The sequence below is a fragment of the Syngnathus acus genome, chromosome 6 (assembly GCF_901709675.1).
Source record: "Syngnathus acus chromosome 6, fSynAcu1.2, whole genome shotgun sequence".
In the NCBI taxonomy this organism is placed as follows: Eukaryota; Metazoa; Chordata; class Actinopteri; order Syngnathiformes; family Syngnathidae; genus Syngnathus; species Syngnathus acus.
The window spans coordinates 3,030,851-3,051,021 of record NC_051092.1 but is presented as its reverse complement, the minus strand read 5'-3'; the positions used below and the strand labels follow the sequence as shown (position 1 = coordinate 3,051,021).

Here is a 20,171-nt window from a genome sequence, read left to right as displayed (position 1 = left end):
CAAGAGTGAGGTCTCATTAGTGTGTGTCGGGTGGTCTCACCGTGACCCTGATACGCGCAGGAGTCAGCGACCTTCCTGTACACGCACGAGGCCTACATCCTCAACCCCCCTCCCGATCCCCCGGCGGCCCGCCTGGCACGAGCGGCTCGCCGCGACGGGCCTGCGGCCGTCCGATAAAGGAGCCTTGAGAGGTGGCCATAAATCATGTTTTGATGTACGTCCGCTGCTGTATCACAAGCTGTCACATGCTGTCAGCTAGCCTTGTTAGCGCCGCGATTCACAGCCGTAATGAGGAGCGGTGGAGCACGCGGCTTTTTATTTTTTTGAATTTGTCGGATTATTTGTTGTATAGTGCAAAGTATCCACACTACTTCTTACAGTAATTTTTTCCACATTTTTATTTATATATATATATATATATATATATATATTTAAAAAAAATATATGTACACGTACATGCATGTATATATTTAAAAAATATATATAAAATATAATTAACGCCTTGTTCACTCTGTTCTGCAAAACTAGAGCCATAACTCGTCTTGTCTTGTGTTTATTTCCCAATTGTGCATCTTCCTTTCAGAAATTAAGAAACAAAGGCCATAATGACTGTGCTAGCCCCGATCCCGACGACTGTTTCGGGCACAGCCCCCTCCCCGACGACCATTTCGGCAAACTAAGCGAAGAGAGCGATTTAATGTACAAGCGCTGCGGTGTAAGTACTTTCCTCCTGTCCCCTGCTGTTTTGTGTTGATGGTCTGTCTCTATGTTGATGTTCACTGCAGGCGCTAAACAAGAAAGAACACCGAGGTTGCGATAGCCCGGACCCCGACGCATCGTATGTCCTCACTCCTCACACTGAAGAAAAGTATAAAAAAATTAATGAGGAGTTTGATAATATGATGAGAAATCATAAAATCGTAAGTACTGTAAAAAAGACAAAATTCTTTTTTTTTTTTTTGCTTGGCTTTGTGTGCCACACCAAAAAACTCTTTAATTTTTTTGTTCATTTGACTTTTTTTTCTCTTTTAGTTAACCTGGCCAAAATCTCTTTTCAGAAATTTGCTTTTTATAAAACAAAAAAAAATAACACATCTACATCTGGATTGTTGTATTGATTTATGCTGCGAATGAGTTGTAAGAGCACCTTGATAAGATCACACCAAATTTTTGAAAGATATTTGCAAATTCTGTAATTAGCTCATCACATTGACCCATGAATATTTTTCTGGTGTAGCAAAAAACAAACAAGAGGGTTAAACATCAGCTCCCATTTTGTTTTGGGGAATTTGTGTCATCTTATCACATGTGCCTTTGTTCATGACTTGAAGAGCACCACTTTTGCCATTAACCAAAGTTCAAATAATGCACCGACTGACCCACTGGATGAAGGCTGTACTCATTTTGTTTTTAATCACTGACACACGCAGTTGTCATTGCCGCTTTGCAGTAAGCACGTGGTCACTAAACGCGTCACCTTTCTTGTAGCTGCCACGATCCGTCTTTGCTATGTTGACGAATGCACGCACAGATGCTCCAAAATGCAAAACCTGCGCCTGTTGCGCCGATGCTAAAGTGATGCCGAAATGCATGGTTTTTTTTGTTGTTGTTTACAAGATTTGTCTGTTTTGTTCTGTGCTGCAACAGCACTGAAATTCTGTCGACTGTATTTACTCTTTCAAATGTGTTTATAGTCCAAAGTGATTCATATGCTGGACAAATGTTCAATTCAAAGGAATTTTATTTCGTGGCTTTTTGTTGGAAATTGTGAAATTGGCAAAACGCTAAGATTATTTTTATTTTATACGATATGCCATTTTTTTTAACGATAGTTGCAAATTTTTACTGCGCAATAAATTGGGTGAATTTTACAGGCATCTTTTTTTTTTTTTAACCCAAATAGTGTCATTGGTTTTATTTTGACCTGCAGATTAATTTTCTTGTTGCCACCCTTTAAAATTTTATTCGCTAAACTAGCAGAATAAGGGAAAAAAAATTAAAAATAATTACTCAGTAGTGGCTAGCAGATGAATCATTTGGGGCTAAACTGAATATATCTGACCAAATGTTTTGATGTATCGTAATTCTTGTCAAATCCACATCTTGACGATACAAAATTGTAAATGACGATGCAAATGTTTGTCGATTTATTGTTCCTGTCACATGTGCCAGGCTGTTACATGAATTTGTCTCAGCTCTCAGTTGCTAATACCATGACAACCACTGATCATAATCATCAGGCCTTGGATTGCGTTTGTGTGTAATCATCCGGCTTTGTGTGTGTGCTGGTGTCCCTCTCGTAGCCTACAGCGTTGCCCCATCAGAACTTCTCCATGCACGTGGCCGTGCCCGTATCCCACCCCAACGCCATGTACCAGTCGGGAGGCGTGACTCTGGGCGGCCAGAGCTTAGCGGCGGCCGCGGCCTCTCTCGGCGACAACGGGATGCTGTCCCCTCCGCAGGCCTCCTTGCATAGGAATGCGGGTTCCAGCGGAGGCCCCCAGAGGCCCACCAATGCAGGTTAGTTGATGACGACCTCGCCGTCAAGAACCGATGAGGCACCAATTCTCAGACTTTTTGGTAGAATTACTTTTGCACTTGCCAGGTGCTTTTTGTTTTTGAGTCTTCTGATTGTGGGATGACTGCTGTGGGTCCAGATGGCTTTGGCTACACCGCATATGATACGAGTGCACGCGGCAAGGCGTGAAATGCCTCGTTCCGACGTGACTTTGTAGCACAAGTGTCCTTCCATTATGCATCATATTTTTTTTTCTCTCTCTCCAACTCTCAAGTTCTGGTAGTTTAGTCAGGAGGTTCTGGGCTCCCGGCCCACATGCTTGAGTTGGTAAATACTCAGTGGGCGAGAACCCCTGGTGTAAAGTCTGCCATAATTCAACAACCTAATACGTCTCCTTCCCTTGGATGTTCCGTCCCCTCCACGGCATACTGATATGAGAGACCTTGCCTTTTACAGACCCGTAAAATAAATCTACACGACACGATGATCACGTCTCGTCTCGAACCCTCCACACATGCGCTGCTCTTTTTTGTGCAGATGGTTAATCATATCACTCATTAGGTGGCCCGCTTGATAGCGCCGAGCTCTCAGTGGCAGCCAAGCGGCGTGGGCTCGGGCCCAGCGGGTAAGTCCTTCCCAAAGCGATTTAGATGCTCTCTGTAGCTCTGCCCACCGGACCTCCTGCTTAGCACTCGAGCTGGATGCTTGCGTTATCCATCTGTGATTGGTTCAAGACGACTCAGGATTGAGAGAGGGGGGGGGGGGCTTTTTTTGCTATGTGATGTGCTTGTTCGACACACGTGTGCAAGTTTGGAAATGGTTAGTAAGCGCAGCATTTCCTCTAAACCTCCCCCCCCAGAATCCCCCCATGGTGTTTCCTTCCCCGTGTTGACAGGTGCTTCTACCCTCACAAGCCTTATAAGGCTGGCCAGGGCTCCGTAAGATGGCCAGAGCAGCATAACCCTGGAGGTATTCAGGCCATGATATCCCTCTAAGTCCTCAGTACACAATGACCGGACAGCCTGTCATTGCTGCAATGTGTTGCGCGAGGGGCACTGGCAGGTGGGATTTTAAACCCTTCCCTGCCACTCAGCTCGCCTGTCGCCAAATGGGGGCCTCAGCTTGTTTGTAAAAATAAGTGCTGCACAACTTTGGGGACTTATTTATTATTTTTATTCATTTTATTTATTTATTTTTATTATTTTATTTTTGGTTTTATTTTTATTTTCACCCGCACAACGTTTGTGATTTTTATGATAGTCTGATTTTAATGGAAGTTTTATTTTTGTCCTTTTTCGCCATCACTTTATTTTCATTGGACTCATGTCCACTTTCAAGCAGCTTGCCTGTTTTGAGAAACGGTGACTCATTTAGTTACCGGGAACATGCTTTTCTTCTTCCACGATGTCGTCTCACAAGCCGCCGTGCGTAACGTCGAGGAACAAATACATTTCCCTCTGTTTTGTTTTCTCACTCGCCATCTGCTGCGGCTCCCGTCTAATTTAATATCAATACCCCAGTGTGCCATTCAATAATGGAGCAAAACAATCTACACGATTACATGCTAATTGCACCCTCGTCGTTTTCAAATGAAACTTTTGGCAAATCAGCAGATCGAGGGTGCGACTCCCATTGATGTAAGTAATCATAAAAGAAAATGGTCAACTTCATTTTGCTTATTTACCCCATATTGTCTCTGCAAACTTGTAAATGAATGAACCTCCATCCAGCCAGTGATGAGCAACAAAAAGGCTCAAATTGGAATAAATGAGAGAGGTGCAAACATTGCAGAGTGCGTCTCACTTTTCATCCACAGCAAATGCCCTGTGCACATAATAACTTAATGGGATTGCACAGAAGAGCTTTTATTATTTGCATAGCGTATAAGAAGTTTAAATCCCTAAATAGAAATATAATACAAACAAAAAGTTGTTCACAATTTAATGTTCAACATTTCAGGTCCTTTTTAAATAAAAGGGCCAGAAGCGGCGCCAAAAGCAAATCACGGCCATCTGTCGTCGTGACAAAGGTGCCGCCACGAATCTTTCAAGTAGAGCGCCAGCGAGTCCGTGGAAAAACAATCGTCCGCTTCATGGCGGCTTCAGGTTAGGCGAGTTGAAACGAGAACACCCAACTTGTCTGACTCAAGATCGAAACTTCCACGCACTTTTTTTAATCGTGGTAATGCAACTGTATTTGTGTGAGGTTGCAACTTTATCCCCATGATTTAAATGTATCCACAATATTTTTATTTATCCAAAATATGAAATATAGTATATTTTGATATGAATAATCTTTCAATTAATTATGCCCATTATTTAAATAATATTTTCTATTTATCCAAACTATAAAAAATAGTAGAATTTTGATTAAGTAATCACTATTTGTGAAGACTTTGATTTTATGACCCAAAAAAAAAAAATCAATTTCACCTCAGATTATGAAATTTTCAGCGCTCATCACAGCGTGGCCAATCTGCACGGCAGTTAAACGGCGCCGTCAATTCTGACGTGATCAAAGTCCCAGCTGACAGCTGCTTGTGGACATGCTGTTGATGCAGCTGTGCGATACCATTGTGGCCTTCATAACTGTTTATTTGACGGGAATTGTCGCCCGGTCCTTATCGTGCGGCTATTGTTCCATTATGTTCTTCGCCGATGCGGACGCACACAATAGAAGTCAAAAGTCAGCGACTTGGTGAAGTGTTACTGATCTGTTGATGCGGTGCCAGATACCATTCATTCTTTCAACCCGCTTAGCTTTATGGAATAGTGTAGCTTGGCTCACTAAGTGACTTTAGGGGCTTTAAAGTCCCATCCACTGTGTTTTATGAATGATAAGTCACACTTCCCCCCATCGTTTGGCTGCAACTTCTACTCTGGTGCAATTTGCAGATATTAAAATTTGACCTGTCTGTCAGCCAAATTTCCCATTTCCTAATCTTGTCGACGGTAGTGAACCAGTCCAGAAAATGTGACTTTAGTCCACTGTTTTGTTTCTTCTTCATGATACATTTTTGGATTGTATACTTTGGAGGGACTTATATAATTTTTTTTATATGTATGTATATATTAAAAAAAAATACAAATAAAAAAAACCTCAAATACCAAGTTATAATCATATTTTTTATATATATATATATATATATATATATACACACCGTATTTTCCGCACTATAAGGCGCACCAGATTATAAGGCGCACCTTCAATGAATGGCCCATTTTAGGTGCGCCGTATAGTGCGGAAAATACGGTATATAAATGTATTATTATAACTTGGTATTTGAGTTTGCACTTGTAAGACCATGCTGAAAATAACCCAAACCTCAGTTTTAGGAAACTATTAATGTGAACATTGTTTATGTAAATGAGTATTTTCTATTTTTGATAAAACAACTGTTTTACAATGCTTTGACAAGGGTACATTTCCAGTGGTAAATGTAATTCCTTCCATAATTGTGTGAACATCTAAGTGAGAGTCCAGCATGTGCGTGTTCATTGTCTTTTCCCTTTAATTGTTTTTATCCGGCCGTAATGGATTCAGCTATTTCTTTTACGCGGTCACGCTACATTTGCCCGGGAAACTGCCCCGTGTCTCCGAACGTGAAAAGAAGCCACTTGAATGTAATCATTCAACACTAAAAAATAAAAGGCTCATCAATTTTAAAATGGACATTTTATTTTTGTAACTGTTCGGGATAATTATCCACGTCCATTAAAACTTCCCAGAGGGTTGAAAACACTTAATGCCGCATGGAAAAAAAAACAACAACAACACAAGCTCGCCTTGATGACGGCGCCGGTCGCCGGTCACGCTTTGTGCTTTTTGACGAGGTGTCGCTGTTGCTGTGTTTGCTTCCGCAGGGAACGGCTTCGCCAACCCCAGGGGCTCTCCGGGCCTCCTCTGCGCGCCAAGCGGCAACGGCTTGGGGAAAGTCATGCCCAACAAGTCACCGCCACCCCCTGGAGGGAGCATGGCAATGGGAGCCCGCAAGCCGGACCTGAGGGTCGTCATCCCTCCGTCGAGCAAAGCGATGATGCCCCCGCTGGTGAGTAGATGGACTCTTAATATGCGCCACATGGACACAAGTGTTGGGCTATTACATCTGCCAGCATTTTTTTTTTTTTGCTTTGTATTAAATTTTCAGAGCTTCATGAGATTTTAGCAGAGCTGTTTTTGTCCAAAGGATCCCCGTCGAGACTGCGTGCTGCTTGAGTGCTATCACGCCTAATCATTTATTCGCAATTAAGGGCAGGGCTTTGTCTAATGGTGATAATGAAGATGTAGGGCACCTTTGACCACATGGAACACACTCTTTTTTTCATTTTGGATTTACACTTCAGGTCCGAGTGCCCACCACTCTATTTAATGTGTCTGTTTGATTGTCTATTTCCATTAATATTTTAAAGTTGCACATATCCCATATGGCTGTGTTTATATTCATAGAACACAACAAAAAGTAAATTAAGATAAATATAAATGACTACCGGAGTTGGTGGCGTGTGGAAATAAGCAGAACATTTTTTTTGGTTTTGTCCAGGAGGTAGCCATTTTGTCTTTTGACAGTACACTGAAAATGACATCACAGTTGCTCAGGGCTCAACAGCCAATCATGAGTCAGCTTTCAATTGTCACATAACCAAAAGGTTAGCCGTGATTGGTCGGTACCTGAGCCCTGAGCAAATGTGATGTCATTTCCAGTCAACAACAACAACAAAATGGCCGCCAGGTGGATCTCGCTGCTTAATTCATATTCCATAAACGCAATATTAATCACAATGTCGTGTTAAGGCTAGTGGTGGCTCAGAACAGATTAAGAACATTTTGGGGTTAACTATCACTTTAAGGTGTGGCTTTAATTGATTTCACATTTCCTATTACACTGGAGTAAGTCAGGTTGCGTTTTAAGAAGCAGGCTAGTCGTTCATGTCTGAGCCTTTCAGAAGCCTTCACAAGCTTTTCAGAGGTTGGCGGCTGTGGCGGGTCTGCAGACAGCCTGTCATTAGACCGTAATGGTATTAAATTAATCACATCTTGGCATGACAGAGTGTAGATGAAGACTTAATCAGGGGGCCCAGGGTGTGAGCCAGATAATATCTTGTCGCCCTTGTCGCGGCTTACTCGTGCTATTGATTGAGTGCGTGTATTAAGACGACCCGGTCAAATGAGAAATGGAGGAGTGGAAGTGGAAGTAGCATTTCAGAATTCAAAGTTGTCTGTTTTTGTGAGCATCACGAAACAATATTTGCAATCTGCGCTGTTGTTTATCAGCCTCCAAACAACTTTGCGACTCTTCCACCCTCGCAAGCCATTCGCACGCCATTGTTGTGGCCAAGCGTGTGAAGTCAAGACGCATCACATCTGGCGCTTTTTTGCTCGCGACAGACAATCGGAGCGTTGTCTTGTAACTTTTCTTTTGCTCTGTCGAGGGTAGTCGGAGGAGGAGGAAACGGGGTTGGTGAGTTTTCCCTGAGCAAGTGGCTGGCTTTGAGGCATGGTGCTCAGACTGGAGATATTTTTTAAAAGCAGGATGCACACATTTTCAACAACTAAACTGATGTGTTTTAGTTTTGAGGGCTGAAAATGCTCCAAATCAGACCGGTTATCGGCATGTGTGTACCCTTAGTATGTTGTCGAGAAAGAAGCCATTTTGTCTCGCTGCATGTTTTGGCTTTCGGGCTTGTGAAAATTGCCTCAGCCTGTTCACTTGGCTCCTCCGCATTCACGTAGGCCACTCCACGCCCGGACTGTGAAGGACTGTTTTTTTTTTTTTGTGTGTGTGTGTTTTTGTGTAGCATTTTCAGAACAACACTCCATGATTTTTTTTCCATCAGGAAGATAAAGTGACATCATCTCGAATGAGGTCATTGTGTCAGATACATGTTGAAGTCATCTGGCCTCAGAGTGCTGGAACAATGCGAGGAAGCTGTCAGCATGATGATGATGATGATGATACTACTACTATGGCAGCTGCACACGTTTGTTGCATTACATTGGCCATCATGTCTGACATTGATTGTTGCTGCATAGCTGCACTATGCAGTGTTGTTTGTTGTGGATTAAATGACTTGGCATTAAAATACAGCAAAATTTACATTACGTGATCCCATGAGGCTAAATTCATCCCTTGGGTATTGCTTTTCAATGCATGACATTTTAAAGAAAAAGTTGAGGGACTTGTGCTGTTTATGTTGGATCAAGTCAGAGCCTAAACATAGCATACGGAAGGCTACAGCACCACCGTGTGGTGGAAGGTATTATTACATGAATGAACGTACTGTGGAATGGCACGCATCAGTTGCCTATTCATTCTTTTTTTCCCGCTGTTCATATAAATATAAAATAGTGTATTAGTAATCCGTATTATTTAAATTTAAATAATTGATTCAACCATTGAATATAAATAATTAATTGCCTTAGAGACTGGTATTTGAAATTCTAATGAAATGAAATTAGAAATGTATCAAACACAAACAATTTTTAATTCTTCATAACTATTATCTATAAATGCATCAGATAACATAAAATATGAAATGACATTAAAGATGTTTTCATGTAATAGATATTTATCCAGCTTCTGTGATATGAAGTGATTCAAATTCAATTCAATTCAATTTTTTTTTTTTTTAAATCACACAATCTATAATGAAAACCTTTGAGAAAGGCAAGCATGTCAAGTATTTTTGTGTTGTTTTTGTCGTTGCAGAACACCCAAAGGATAAGCAGCTCCCAGGCACTGGCCACTCCAGTAGTATCGGTCACCACACCCAGCTTACCTCCACAAAGCCTGGTCTACTCGGGCGTGCCCACCTCCTACAACCCTGCCGGTAAGCCCGAACCCCCCCAAAAGTCTCACTTGGACTCTGATTGACGACTGCACTTATGCCATCATGATGGAGTGTGTTTTTTTTTTTGTTTTTGCAGAGTATTCCCTGAGCAGTGCGGAGCTCTCCTCCCTCCAGGGCTTTAGCTCTCCGGGGCTCTCGCTGGGCTCCATGTCAGCATGGCAACAACATCAACTGGGCCAAGCCGCGCTTAATTCTTTGGTGTGAGTACAGAGGACACGCTCTTCTGATGTACAAAACATTTGAGACTTCTTAGGCATATTTATGTCCCCAAATGAGACGGAATACGCTGTAATGACCTCATAATCTCCAAAGTCCACTTTTGTCGTTAACATGTATTTGTGTGGTCATCTCCAGAAGCGGCGGAGGGCACCTACCTCAGGGCTCCAACCTCTCCGTTAGCACGAGCCAGAGCATCAACATTAAGTCGGAGCCCATCTCGCCACCACGAGAGCGCGTCACCTCCTCCGGTTTCCCGCATCAGCAGCCGCCGTTGCCGCACCCGCAGCAGCAGCAGGGGCCCGGCCGGCAACAGGAGGGTCTGGGACGCTCGCCCGCCGACAGCCTCAGCTCCTCCTGCAGCTCCTACGACGGCAGCGACCGCGAGGACCACCGGGCGGACTTCCACTCGACCCTCGGTCAGGGCAGAGCGCCGGCGGCCGGCGACAGGGAAAGTCCCTCGGTCAAGCGCCTGCGCATGGACGCGTGGGTGACATAGAACGGCCGGCGGCGGGTGCCGAGCAGGCAAGAGCGAAGGGTCCTTCCAGTTAATGATATCTTCACTCAACAACCCCGGGTTCAGTTTGTAAACGAAGCAGGTACTGATTGTCAGGCGGGAACAGAGAAGCGTTCCCAGACAAACACCTTATAATAGTTTGTAGTCATCTGACAATTATATTTTGTCGTCGCTGTTTCGCTGTTGTGCTCGCAAACAATCAGAGAGCAGGCTGAGGGCCACCATTTTTTTTTTTTTAAAGAATCATGCTGTAAACATACACACATGCGTTTATGTAGTCATGTCAAGTGGCCTCTAATTTATTGAGAATGTGGTGTAGAGGGAGAATATCAAATGAAGGAATTGGCTGCAAAAATGGCCTCGTGTTCATGTTGCTGTTAAAGGGGACATATTATGGACTGTTTAAATGCTTGAGCGATAATCCCCACGCTATACGCAGAGGGGAGGGACTGAGCCCTGGGAAAAAAAAAAACAGGCTTTGTATACAAATAGAAGTCCACATGCACGTGCAGTCAAGACTCTCCGTAACCTCATTAGCAACCCAGGCTAAACTAAGCTTCCTCCCAGCATAAAATGCAAACTGGATAACGTCAACATTCTTCTTTGGCACCAATTTTTATGTCGATACTTCCTTAATCTTTGTGGAAGTCGTTATCAGGTCAAGGTGAGATGAAAACGTCTTGTAACCACTCTCGAAAACCGTCCTTGTGTTGGTACGCCGCACATAGTAGAGGAGAGGCGGGATGAGAAGTGGCTCATTTGCACATGACAGGATTGTCCACTCAAATGAAGCTTCAAAAAAAAAAAAAAGAAGTTTTTCTTGATCCTTGGGGTGAAAAAAATGCATACTATGTCTCCTTTAAAGTTAAGAGTAAGAAATCGGGAGGTTAAACTTGCCCGACCACTCAAATTTATTGCATCAAGTCATCTCCAGTTGAAAGCCAGACAATTGTTTTCACTTGTAAATATCCAGGAGATCGCTTGCTGCTCCGTATTTGAATTCTGCTCCTTTAGTGTCCATTGCGATTTTACGTTATCATAACTACACATGTCCACTGCACATTGACTTATTGTCTAAGGCAATGGTTCCAACGTTATATTGGAAAAATAGGAATACAAAGCTATTCTGATTTGCGAATGGCAAGGGGCTAGGCAGGTTAATTGTATTCTGCCCTCTAGTGGAAACGCATTTAATTGCTCTGCCTGTCACGACATGTCAGTGACATACATCCCGTGCCACAGCCTCGACTCGTTTCCCTCCACCATAAGCAAACACGTGACTCGGCATGAACATCCTGGGCAAACGAGCCACTCTCAGAAGGCGTCGCTCTGCATTGGCCGTGCGCTTCTCGCTTCATGCCGTTAGTCCCAAGTACACCGCGGTGATCTATGCAGTTTTTAAGCATACACATTACATATGATCCACATACTATGATGTCCTAACATAAGCAGGATCTTCATTTTATTTTTTCCTCTTATCTCAGGGGGTCCGCAAAATAAACAAAATGTTTTACAAACCCTCAAAAATCATCAGAAAATGCCTATTAAGATTGTTTTTATGATCCTTATTGGGGACAGTTGGAAATGTTGACAAAAATTCCTGATAAAATGGGGAAATACCCAAACACTAATTATCTGGGGTGTCCAAGCATAATTCATGGGAGGCCAGTGCCCCCACAGTCCCCCCCTCTAGCTCTGCCAGTGCATACATTCACCTCATGTTATGGTGGAACCTCCAAAGGATGACAGTTCAAATTTCCAAATTGAAAATGACCCAATTTGTTTGCCTATTGCCATCTTAATCACATTGCTAACTATACAGGCTATGTTTAAAACAACATTTTAACATCAGTTATACAAGCTCTAAACACAGTTTGTAGTTGCAATGGCCAGACATTCTACTATATTTATATATAATATCTAAATATTCACTTAAGTTATTTCCATCATCATTTTTTTCCATGTCATCACTGCTACCATTCTGTGATGGCGTCACAAAAACAGCCAAAGAAAAACATTCTGGACATGTTGCGGCCTCCCAAAAGGTGATTCTAATGCCATTTATCATTAAATGGCCCAAAAACATTTAATGCATGCATTCCGTCAATCATTTTCTGTAGTAGCTTTTAACATAGCACAACTGAAACTAGCAATAACAATGCGACTCCCAACATAGCAGCACATTTTATTTAGCACTTGATGCCGTTTTACTCTATCAGGGAATTTTCTAGTCTAAATATGCACATGTAGAAAATGCCTTATCCCAAAGAAATACGACAACACTCAGTAAAAGTCACACCTCGGTTCTCAAGAAGAAAAAAAGCGCACGGCCAATAAACAGTCAGTGACACACTCTTGCTCAAGATGACAAATGTGGAAGGAATGACAATTTGCTTTGCTTGCTAGCTTTAATATATATTTAAAAAAAACACAAGTGCGTGTGTTTGCTCAGTGTTTGTAATCCCAATTAGTTGACTTCAGAAAAAAAAAAAAAAGCTGTTTTCTCGGTTTGACTGCTCGGACCGTTTTGGCGGCACAAGCTGGACTTTGTTGCCAACAATGAAGTTTTTGCCCCCCCTCTCCCTCCCCACCAAAAAGAGAGAAAAAATGTTAAGTTAAACTGCTTTTTATTTCATTTTCATCCTATCATGGAAAAAAATCAAGTGAAGTTTTTATTGAAAAATTCAAATACTATGCTATTAGATATTTGTTGTACAAAATTTGTATTTTCAGAAAAGTACAGTTATTGGCTTTTAATGTGTCATTTAGGTTATATTGTTCTGTGTAATATATATATATATATATATATATATATATATATATATATATAAAATGACAAACGCTGACATAGTATTTGTCTTTTTATTGTGAAGAGACACACATACACACACATACAGTAAGAAACTTGATTAAACACATCAGTGTATGTTCAGACTGGACGTGGTGTCTAATTCATCTTTGACTTGCTCATTAAATGCAATTATTGGCTTGAAGCACTATTATTGTGTGCTCACATGAAACTACATTTTTTATATGTATTTTATTTCATTCAAGCACATTCATTTGTTAAGATTAATATGGTGTACAAAGCCGGTAGACCCATTGTTTTCCTCAAAGCTACAAGAGAATCTCAATAAATGAAAATCATAAACAAGTAAAAGTCGCCTTTAAAATTTTCTAAGATTTATTGTTTTGAGCAATATTCAAATGTACTTGACCTAGAAAAACAAACCTTTTCAATTTGTGTTTGACAAACTAATGCAAACTAGAACCAAATAAATATTACCTTATGTAATGTATAAATGATTTAATTGAACTAATTATCAACTTTTTTTCTTTTTTTTACTTTATCTCGTCTTTTTACTGCCTAAGCGTAATGATTTAGTTTACTTGTACTTCCAGTATCCGTCCACCAAGTAGTTGCAGTTCCACGCCCTGGCCTCTATGTGGTGCTGTGTGACCATGGATAACATGTTCCACTTTTAACCTTGAATTAATGGCGTTGAAGAAGACTAACGAGGAACCGCGTGTTGTTAACGTTTCTTAATTATTTACTTTCATCGATATTTAAACTACTAAATTCATGATATAATTTACAGAACTATCGCTAATGTGTCATTTATTGCAAAACTCTACCTGATACTGTTCAGTTTTACAGCATTTTTATCGTTTTATGAAGCGTGACTCCAACATACGTCGACGTCAACGGACAGGTAATTTGTAGATTGTCATTGTACAGTGCTAAAATATAATTTCCCATGAGAGATTATAATATGTCAGAAGGGCTAGTAGTAGTGAGTTTGTTTTGTTCACACTTGTCAGGTTTGGGGTTGAAATCCTTCTTGTGTGGAGTTTCCACGATTTCCCCGTGCTCAAGTGAACTATGTCCAGGTAGGTACCCAACTCTATTTTTTTTCTCCAACTTGAAATTACATATTTGGTTCATTGAAGACCAAATTGTCCATAGGTGTGAATGATTGTTTGGAAACATCTTGATTTAGTTTCAGCTTTAATCTGGCACTCAAACTGCACTCTGATGATGTTGCTGGGTGAAAAAGTTTCAAAGCAGAAAAAAGGGAGATTCATGTAGATCCCTTGTGTATTTAACATGTCGCGTCTTCGATTTGATGCCATCAAGTGCGTGTTCGAAGCTCGCGTCCTTTTGGACCAGCTGTGCAGCAGGCGGGAACAGGTCCAGTGTGCATGTGTAGAGTAACCAAGTAGGCTTTGGGCCTTGTTTGAATTGCACGAGAAGGGGCTAGGAGCCACCTGCCGGAGGGGCTTGCCCTGTTCCAATCCCCCCCAAATCCCGCCTTTCAACCAGGAGCCAAGCCGGGGTTCTTTCGTGTGGGCCTGATCCACCGTTAAGACCTGTGCAAATATTGAACAAGCTTGGGCCCAGACTCAAACGCATCTGTTGTCATACAGTCTCCACTCTCCTGGCGGTGTCCAATGGGGGAGAGACACAGTTGAACACCACCAGTTGGTATTCAGTTTTTGTGTGGACGGGGAAAGACATAGTTTATACTTTGCAAACACAAATGATGAGTAAACAAATATGGGTGGGGATGGGGGGGCAGTTTGGAAGACCTGAAATGACCAAGAGATTGCCAATATTTCATATGCCGCCTTCATGTCTGTCCTTTTTCATCTAGGAGTATTTTTGGATAGTCATGACAGGATGGAGAGTTTCACTTGTAAAGCAGGAGCAACACAAAATGAGGGCGAATTGTAACGATTTCCCGCCCCTCTGATCAAAGTAAGCAAAGGCTCCGATTTTCAAATGTGTCTAACACCGTGGTTCTCGAATTGGGTTCCGGAGACCCGCAGGGGTGTGTGAGCCGTAACTCAGGACTCAGCAAAATAATTGTCTTATCATATCAAAAAAGTGCATACCTACAAATGGGCAGGGCGATCAATAAAAGAAACTTACCGTAACTCCGACCCGATTAAAAGTTTACATATGATTGTGACATCACATAAATCGGACCTCCCTGCAAGAAGAAATTCAGGGGTGGTTTAACCAAAAGCAGTTTTATTGCAGAAAAGATGTCCACTTGTAAAAGAAAAAAATTACAAAAATATCCCTAGCTAAAATTAGATGTCTCGTTGGATAGTAAAGGTCAACACCCCCCAGTCTCGAAATTGACTTTGTGACATCATTTAAAAAAATCATTTGTTTACGCCTCGTAACGTTTGGGGGAGGTACCTTTTTAACAGCTCCGCTCCGAAATGCAACAGTTGCATTCTCACAGGTGTTGAAACTCGTCTCGCAAGACAGGTACGGCCAGTCTCAGTGGGGCCACACCTACCGATGACCGACCTCCGACTGGCGCATTTTGACGCACGAGTTTCTTTTCAAACATAAATATGATTGCGCCGCCTCGTTGAAAGCGACTTGGATTTTGGGACGCCGTTTGACAGAAGAGGCAGCTTGTTCTGAACTTCACTGCTCTCGCAGGGTAAGTTTATGAAGAAATCTTCTTCTTTTACTTTATCTTGTATTTATTCAAATTTTCGGAATGTAGCGAGCTATTTTGGCATTATAAGATAATGCTTAAGATTTATAGTACTGCTAAAGTTTTTATTACTGTGAACATTTTTTTCTGTTTCCTATTGAACTGTATTAAAAAAAAGATCCATTTTGTAACGACTCGTAGTTTCAGCAAATTGTTACAATATTGCATTTGAGTTCGAGACACCCGTGTGAGTCACAGAGGAATGCTTTGTCATTCATTAAGTTGCCATCATCCAACTCTGCCTGTGCACTTTTCAAATGTCTACTTTTTCCATTTCCAAGGAACCACTCAAAATGGAGGAGAAGAAAAAAACAGTAATGGATAATATTCGCTTGAAGACAAAACTGATCAATCTGATGAGGCTGCCGGGTAAGAAGGCGGCAAACAAGCAAAAGAAAAAAGTACCGGTATTCACCAGGCGCAGTCTATCCGTACCGGAACTGAATGTCAAGGAGGTCGAAGCGCTTCCTCCAATCAGCGCCTTGGCCAGAACATCCGAGGCCATATTTTTTGGATTGAGCGATAGCGATTCCGTCGCGAGCGGCTCCATCCCTGACGGCCCGACTGTCACGGACGGCGGCTCTATTAGAACTGCTTCCTCGTTCCATCTCAGTGAGGAATTTAATAACGCGATGTCAAACACGGAGAAGAAAGCATACACAAAAGGACCCTTGTTCACCTTTGATCCCGTTCCGACCCCGCGATCCGTCTTCCCCAAATCGTCATTCAGCTCACCAGCGCTGAATCCCGCAATGACCTCTGAACATTCCCGGCTCTACGAGGACAATCCGACGGACAAAGCGACAATCTCAGAAGTTCTGGCCAGAGCGAACTCAACGGGAGAACAAACAAACATCAACGCACAGCCGAGGTTTGTGCATTTCAAGCGGGACAGGCCGCTTTCTGGAAAATTCCAACTGTCGGCACGCAGAGACAAGACGCCCCTGCCGTCGGAGTCTCTCGCTAAACCTGCCGACGGCGTGGAAAGCGTCAGCGAGTGTTGGACCGGCGAAGACCAGGCAGCCATGCGGTGGTTGACGGACACGGAGGGACTGGATCCCGATGAGTTCTCCGCCATCGCTAATGACTACAGCATTGAGGAATCTTCACTGGAAGGAGCCACTCAGGAGGACATTGAGGTCAGTCTGATAGACATTGGTAGAATCCGGTGGGACAAGGCGACAAACTTAATGTGACTCCTCCATCATCGTACGCCATTACGCAATCTCGTTTGTTGCGAAACTTCAGAACGTTCGTCGGTATCGCGGTTTGCATTCACTTCCTTAACTTGCTTTGCAATCTCCTAACAGATGTCCAGTGAACCATTTGAATTCTTTGAGGACCCACTCGAAACCCCAGTAAGTGCTCGCCTTGGCCGCTTCGCCAAAATCTGCAAATCATTCGACGTGTCGACAAATAACATGAATGTTTTCCCCTGGGGGGGTGGGCAGCTTTCGCCATCAACTTCGGACTCCCAACTCCCGGCCCCCCTCCAGAGGTACCTGCTCTGCATCAGCTTGAAACATGGACAAAACCTGGTCATTAGAGACAAACGCGGTAGGTGAACAATACTTCCACATTTTGCTCACACACAAACTGCCCCAACTTGATTTTGATTGCTCAACACCTTTAAAACAGTACCTATACTTTCACTCTTTTGTTTTTGGCCAATTGGAGCGTTTGAACGATATCCTCTCCTGGCAAAGGTTTGTGGTCGTGTGCAGTCGGCACACTTGAAAAATATGCTGTCAGACCAGTAGGAGAGCGCAAAGAATGTGATACCAGTATATTGAAACTCACAAATTCAATTACGCGTAGAGTGCTTTGAAAACCGGGTGGGTGGATTTGAACCTTTTCTGATTGATCACCTGTCAATCCCAAGGAAGGCGTCCCTCCAGGCTCACATCCGCACCCACTGGCAATTAACTGTCTGAGGTTCATCAATTTTGTTATTTTAAATGACGTGATCCGCTTCAACTTCTTGACAATCAAAAACTGTCTGGAGGCACATTATTAAGTCCAAATTTAGATTTTATTTTATTTTTTTCTTCCCTGGTGACCTTATTGACCTCTTCCAGAGTCCTATCACTACCGGTAAATTTGAACTCGTGAAAGCAGCGACATCCAGCGGTAATAAATATCATCCGTTTCTCAATCATAGCACATTTTAAAAAGCACGATGAATAAAATGAAAATATTATAATACAGACGGAGTCACAGGGCCAAAACAAGCATTGTGCCTGAGCGGTTAGCACATCCGCAGAGATGAAGAAGTGGGGATATACCACCAATACGTCTGGAATGTAGCCCCCCCACCCCCCTCCTCCCAGGGCATTCACTGTATTCGAGTTGGACGTCTCAATGTGATGTCAAAGGGCGCCCTCCTCGCTGACAAGATGGCACGGCGATGATGCAAGCCACACACGTTCCGTGCCTCGCCCCCTGTTTGCCCAACAATCAGCATTGTGCCAAAGGCTCACCAAGGGCGTACGTTGTCATTACATATTCTGAAAAGGACCCACGCCACCAGCCCCCTCTCGCACTCTTTAGGTTCGCCCCCCCCCTATTAATTTCCATCGTGACCGTCCTCGCTTGTGCCAGAGCTTTTCTCCTCCCGATCTGCCACATTCTCCTCCTGTCAAGTTGCCTGGAGGTTTCCCTGTCACAGGCTGGCAGGGTGGAGCTGCTGTGGGTCCTGCCTGCCTTTTGCGAGATGTTCATTTGGAGGAGGGAGCTGACAGGCCTGACAGCCCATCCCCACAGGGCCTTTGTCATGTGATTCAAGCATCCCTGCAGGCTCTCGCCAGCACCCCTTTATCCCCCCCCCAGCGCTACACAAACCAAGGCATGGAAATGGCTTTCATTTTTTTTAGGGCAATTGCAGAAACAAAAGAGATCTCATTCCCTGGCCCCAGACTTTATTAACAAGCCTGGGAGATTAACACCGGTTGCTTCGAGATTCTCGCTTTTCGCTCGTCTCACGCTGCACGAGTGTTTCGGCTCTTTAGCTATTAAACGGCGGTGTGTGTGGTACTCCCCCACCCCCCCCCCCCCCCCTCTGGAATCGGCGTATGTTCTTATACAAGACAATTCAACGACCTCCACGGTGCGTTATGCTAATACGTACCCCGTTGTGCTTTGAAGGTACGAGCGACCCGTACGTGAAGTTCAAACTGGAAGGAAAGCAGTTCTACAAGAGCAAAGTGGTTTATAAAAACTTGAATCCCAAGTGGAACGAGTTCTTCTCCTATCCCCTGCGGGACAAAGAACACGTCGTGGATGTCCGGGTAGGCGAAGTTGTCATCAATCTGACACGGGCAAATCAGTCTCAAACGATCAATTACCCAATCATGTTTGTTCCAGGTCTATGATAAAAACCTGACGAGCGATGACTTCATGGGTTCGAGCAGCATTTCGCTGAAGAATCTCGAACTTTACAAGTGAGTGGTGTCCCTCTACAGCTGTGTTGTGAAAACAATACAAGGCAGGTGCAGGCAATAAAATGTTTTTTACAGCAAAAAGTATTTCATAAAAACTGGCCGTCAATGTTATTGGACAGCTTTAGCACCATGCACATAAATCTTTTTATTTTTTTGCAGCCACCACTTGTTAAATGCTATGCTAGCATGTGCTGTTTTTAAATCCAGTTAAGGATAATTTGATGTGGCTCAATAAATTTGAATTCTATAAAAAAAAAGTGAATTTATTTCAGAAATTAGTTCAAAAAATATAACTTTTCTTTCTTATAAACTTGGATTTTAATTAGTTAGAGCAAAGAAAAGCTCACAGTTTAACATCTCAAGAGATTAGAACATAATTAAATTTTTAATTGATTTTGATGTAGGAATTAGGTAGGAATAAAAAACAAAACAATAATCCAACTTCACTTTTCTATGTAAAGATAAAATGGCCTCCCTTGACAAATGCATGCTTCTTGTTGTAAAACACATTTTTAACTCAGTTTCAACAACTCATGAATAAGCATAGATAATCTTTGTCATTTTCCACTTAATTAGGTCTAAATTCACATCTTTTTTGTCACGCAATGATATATTACTCAGTTTGTTAAAGGGATTTGAAAGTTTTCTAGGGATGTGTGCGAGCTATAATATCAAACATCCCCTTTCTCTGTAGGACTTATGAACTGGAGTTGCCCCTCACCGATCCCAAAAGCAAAGAAGACGACATGGGAATCATCTCGGTGGACGTGTGCCTCATGTTTCGTGACGCCACCATCAAACGGAACTGGGTGAATATTATTTGTAACATAAAAAAAGTCTGCGTCATGATGACCGGCAGTAAAAAAAAGTGTTGTGTTGACTCTTGTCCATGTTTTCTTTGTACAGAGATGGCCAGCCAAAAAGACAAAGGTAAGAATGAACACTAGGGGGCAGTATCTCACTGTGTTATAGTGCAACAAAGACCAAGGTGAATGCTCTGTGGACTTTTGTGCTCTAACCTTGATTTCAGTGCCACTGTGGTGGCCTTCATATGCTTATCATTTATCAGCAGAAAAAAACACAATGTGAGATTCTGATCCAACACGTGTTGTC

The 20,171-nt window shown here is 42.7% G+C and overlaps 2 protein-coding genes across 5 annotated transcripts in view; both read left to right on the top strand.

Moving 5' to 3' along the window:
* Positions 1-12,689, top strand: part of mef2aa (myocyte enhancer factor 2aa) — a 35,673-nt gene extending 22,984 nt beyond the window's left edge. The window contains exons 4-10 of one of the 3 annotated variants that reach the window (XM_037255449.1): positions 584-715; positions 786-920; positions 2,304-2,520; positions 6,382-6,566; positions 9,225-9,345; positions 9,443-9,566; positions 9,721-12,689. In XM_037255449.1, coding sequence (XP_037111344.1) covers positions 584-715; positions 786-920; positions 2,304-2,520; positions 6,382-6,566; positions 9,225-9,345; positions 9,443-9,566; positions 9,721-10,081 — 1,275 coding nt within the window. In that variant the 3' untranslated portion in view covers positions 10,082-12,689. The remainder of the gene's footprint in view (positions 1-583; positions 716-785; positions 921-2,303; positions 2,521-6,381; positions 6,567-9,224; positions 9,346-9,442; positions 9,567-9,720) is intronic. The other 2 variants (XM_037255450.1, XM_037255451.1) reach the window with 2 other exon arrangements.
* A 2,728-nt stretch (positions 12,690-15,417) lies between these two features.
* mctp2a (multiple C2 domains, transmembrane 2a) overlaps positions 15,418-20,171 on the top strand; it is a 157,750-nt gene continuing 152,996 nt past the window's right edge. For both annotated transcript variants that reach the window (XR_005098410.1, XM_037255448.1), the window contains exons 1-8: positions 15,418-15,561; positions 15,900-16,757; positions 16,929-16,976; positions 17,070-17,175; positions 18,763-18,905; positions 18,982-19,058; positions 19,753-19,867; positions 19,965-19,988. Coding sequence is in view for 1 of the 2 variants with exons in the window: in XM_037255448.1 (XP_037111343.1) it covers positions 15,912-16,757; positions 16,929-16,976; positions 17,070-17,175; positions 18,763-18,905; positions 18,982-19,058; positions 19,753-19,867; positions 19,965-19,988 (1,359 nt within the window). In the remaining variant the exon portion in view is untranslated. The remainder of the gene's footprint in view (positions 15,562-15,899; positions 16,758-16,928; positions 16,977-17,069; positions 17,176-18,762; positions 18,906-18,981; positions 19,059-19,752; positions 19,868-19,964; positions 19,989-20,171) is intronic.